The sequence below is a fragment of the Echinops telfairi genome, unplaced genomic scaffold (assembly GCF_000313985.2).
Source record: "Echinops telfairi isolate 266 unplaced genomic scaffold, ASM31398v2 ScPeMD7_5;HRSCAF=22, whole genome shotgun sequence".
Classification (NCBI taxonomy): domain Eukaryota; kingdom Metazoa; phylum Chordata; class Mammalia; order Afrosoricida; family Tenrecidae; genus Echinops; species Echinops telfairi.
The window spans coordinates 15,314,033-15,316,489 of NW_022103901.1; the positions used below are offsets into that span (position 1 = coordinate 15,314,033).

At 51.6% G+C, this 2,457-nt stretch overlaps 1 protein-coding gene across 3 annotated transcripts in view; it reads right to left on the minus strand.

The window, feature by feature from the left end:
- Positions 1-2,457, minus strand: part of ZNF771 (zinc finger protein 771) — an 18,007-nt gene that overhangs the window by 7,286 nt on the left and 8,264 nt on the right. Inside the window, exon 2 of one of the 3 annotated variants that reach the window (XR_006679673.1) lies at positions 1-58. The exons of 1 other annotated variant lie outside the window; for it this stretch is intronic. Coding sequence is in view for 1 of the 2 variants with exons in the window: in XM_045285879.1 (XP_045141814.1) it covers positions 1,396-1,494 (99 nt within the window). In the remaining variant the exon portion in view is untranslated. Of the gene's footprint in view, positions 59-1,322; positions 1,495-2,457 lie in introns of those variants that run through there. One more of the 3 variants, XM_045285879.1, reaches the window with a different exon arrangement.

Here is a 2,457-nt window from a genome sequence, read left to right on the forward strand (position 1 = left end):
CCGGGCACGCGTGGGGGCGTGTCGGGTCGGCGGAGGGCGCGGGCGCCTCGCTCGGGACCTGCAGGGAGAGGAGGGCACGGGTCAGCCCCGGCGGACAGGCCCCAGCACCCAGGCTCGGCAGGCCGCGGACTCTGAGCCGCAGTTTCCAACCTGGGAATCCAGCAAAGCAAGGGAGCCTGCCCCAGAGGCACCCCGGTACATGGCACAAAACATGCAAAGCTCCTTGCCCCGTGCCAGCGGGCACTGGGTGGTCTCAGGTGATCGTTGCTGAGTGGGTTGCGGTGCGTGGGCAACAGAACCAAACGCTGCCGCGTCTTGCACTAACCTCACGACGGTCATTGTTTGAACCTCGTTTTGCAGCCACTGGGTCACTCTTGCTCTTGTTCCTGGACTCTCTAGATTACCTAGCATAAAGGCCTCCTCTTCCTGGGTCACATCCCCCCCTGATAACATGTCCAAAGGAGCTGTGTTTTATTAACTCAACAAATACTGATTGAGCACCTACCACGTACCTGACCCTGCTCGAGGCACTAGAAGCTGGGCACTGGAGACCAAGAAAGTCCGGGTTTGGGGGAGACTTTGAGGTGAGCAGGTTTGGAGGACACTGCAACTGTAAATACCACTGTGGAGACTAAAAGGAGGTGGAGAGAAGAGGTAAGTGGGGAATCCCCAGAACACAGGGAAGCCAGGCCCCGAGGCAGGACTTGGTGAGTTCCAGGAATGGCAAGAAAAGGTGGTTCAGAGCTCATTTTGTGAAGAGAGGAGGGATCCGTGACCACAGGTGGTGGAAGAGCAGCGTTGATGAGGTTAGGTTAGGGGCTTGCTGGCAACAGTGTGGACTTGTGACTTTTAATCTGAATGAGATGGGGAAAGCTTAAGAGACGTAGAGCAGTGGTTCTCAACCTGTGGCTCGCAAAGGGGTCGAATGACCCTTTCACAGGGGTCGCCTAAGACCATCAGAAAACACACCTTTCCAATAGGCTTAGGGACTGTGTCCGTCTCCAGACAGGCCCGCCCACATGCAGACACACCCACCTATGAGTACGGGTGTGAAGACTGTTACCCAGGCGACACCCTGCTTCAAGACACAATTACATTCCTTTGTCATTAGAAATAAATATTTCACAATATGTAATTACATAACTGTTTTTGTGATTCATCACGATGCTTTAATGATGTTCAATTTGTAACAATGAAAATACATCCTGCCTATCAGATATTTACACGATGATTCATAACCATAGCAAAATGACAGTGATGAAGTAGCAACGAAAATAATGTTATGGTTGGGGGTCACCACCACATGAGGAGCTGTATGAAAGGCTTGGGGCATTAGGAAGGTGGAGAACCACTGAGAGAGTTTTGAGCAGGGAAGTGACCCTATCAGACTTACATTTAAAAGGCTCCCTCAGAAGGCTGGGATGAAGAACAGAAGGAACAGCCCAGTGAGCAGTGGTCTGCCAGGGGAAGCCCGGCTCCTCCAAGCCTGGGAAGCTGAAGCAGAGGAGGTGAGAACCAGATAAAGCTTAGTTGAAGACAGCAGATTTGATGAGAGATCAGATACAGGGTCAAGAAATGGGTTAAGAAGACTCTCGATCGAGAAACACACAGAAACGTGTTTTTGACACTGTAAGATCAGACTTTGGTGCCTAGGCGGCCAGGGATGGGTGTGAACAGGTCGTGGGAGAGGGGCTGGATATTGAAGAGGGAGGGTGGGAGGATGGGGGAGAGAAAAAAAGAGAACCACATTTACAGAGGGTCTAACAGGATACTGTTGCTTTTATTTGCCCCGATGGGCTGTGGTTCTGTTTACCATGTGCTTCTTTAAAAGCCAAAATAAAGAACCCCTCCAGAACCCTTACCCTTAGGGCCTAAAAGATCGGTCTGAGTGGCTAAGCTGAGAGAGGAGGAGAAGTAAAACTGAAATGGACATACGAGTTCATTTCAAACACAGGAAGAACGAAAAATAAACGCCTGCCCAGTCTTTGACGCTAGCAACTGCCAAAGTGGAGTTACCCTTTGCAGACATTGGGAGGAACCGGTTGGGGAATGAGATCTGTTTGGGGCCTGTAACTCCCCTTTCCCGAGGCAAGGGAGAGGCGTAGGCCAGAGGTGACAGCAGGGAGCTGTGAGGTGGTCTGGGGAGGCCCTGAGCCCAGGTGGGCCCGGCCAGGGATGGAAAGGGGCAGAGAGAACTTGGGGTGCTAAGAGGTGACTAAGCAGGAGCAACCGGTGAGGAAGGCAAGCCGGTCAAGTCCAAGCCCAAGCTCGGAGGTCCACCCTTCAGAGCAAGCACCTCCCATTTTTTAAGCTGGGACAATTTTTTCAAAAGGCAAGCACAAAATCCAAATGCTATTTAGACTTGAAATGAAAAAAGTATGAAAATCGGCCAGCTTCATGAGGCCTGGGCTTCTACGGAGAAAAGAGAAAACTGGAAGGAGGCAATGGAGGCTTTGT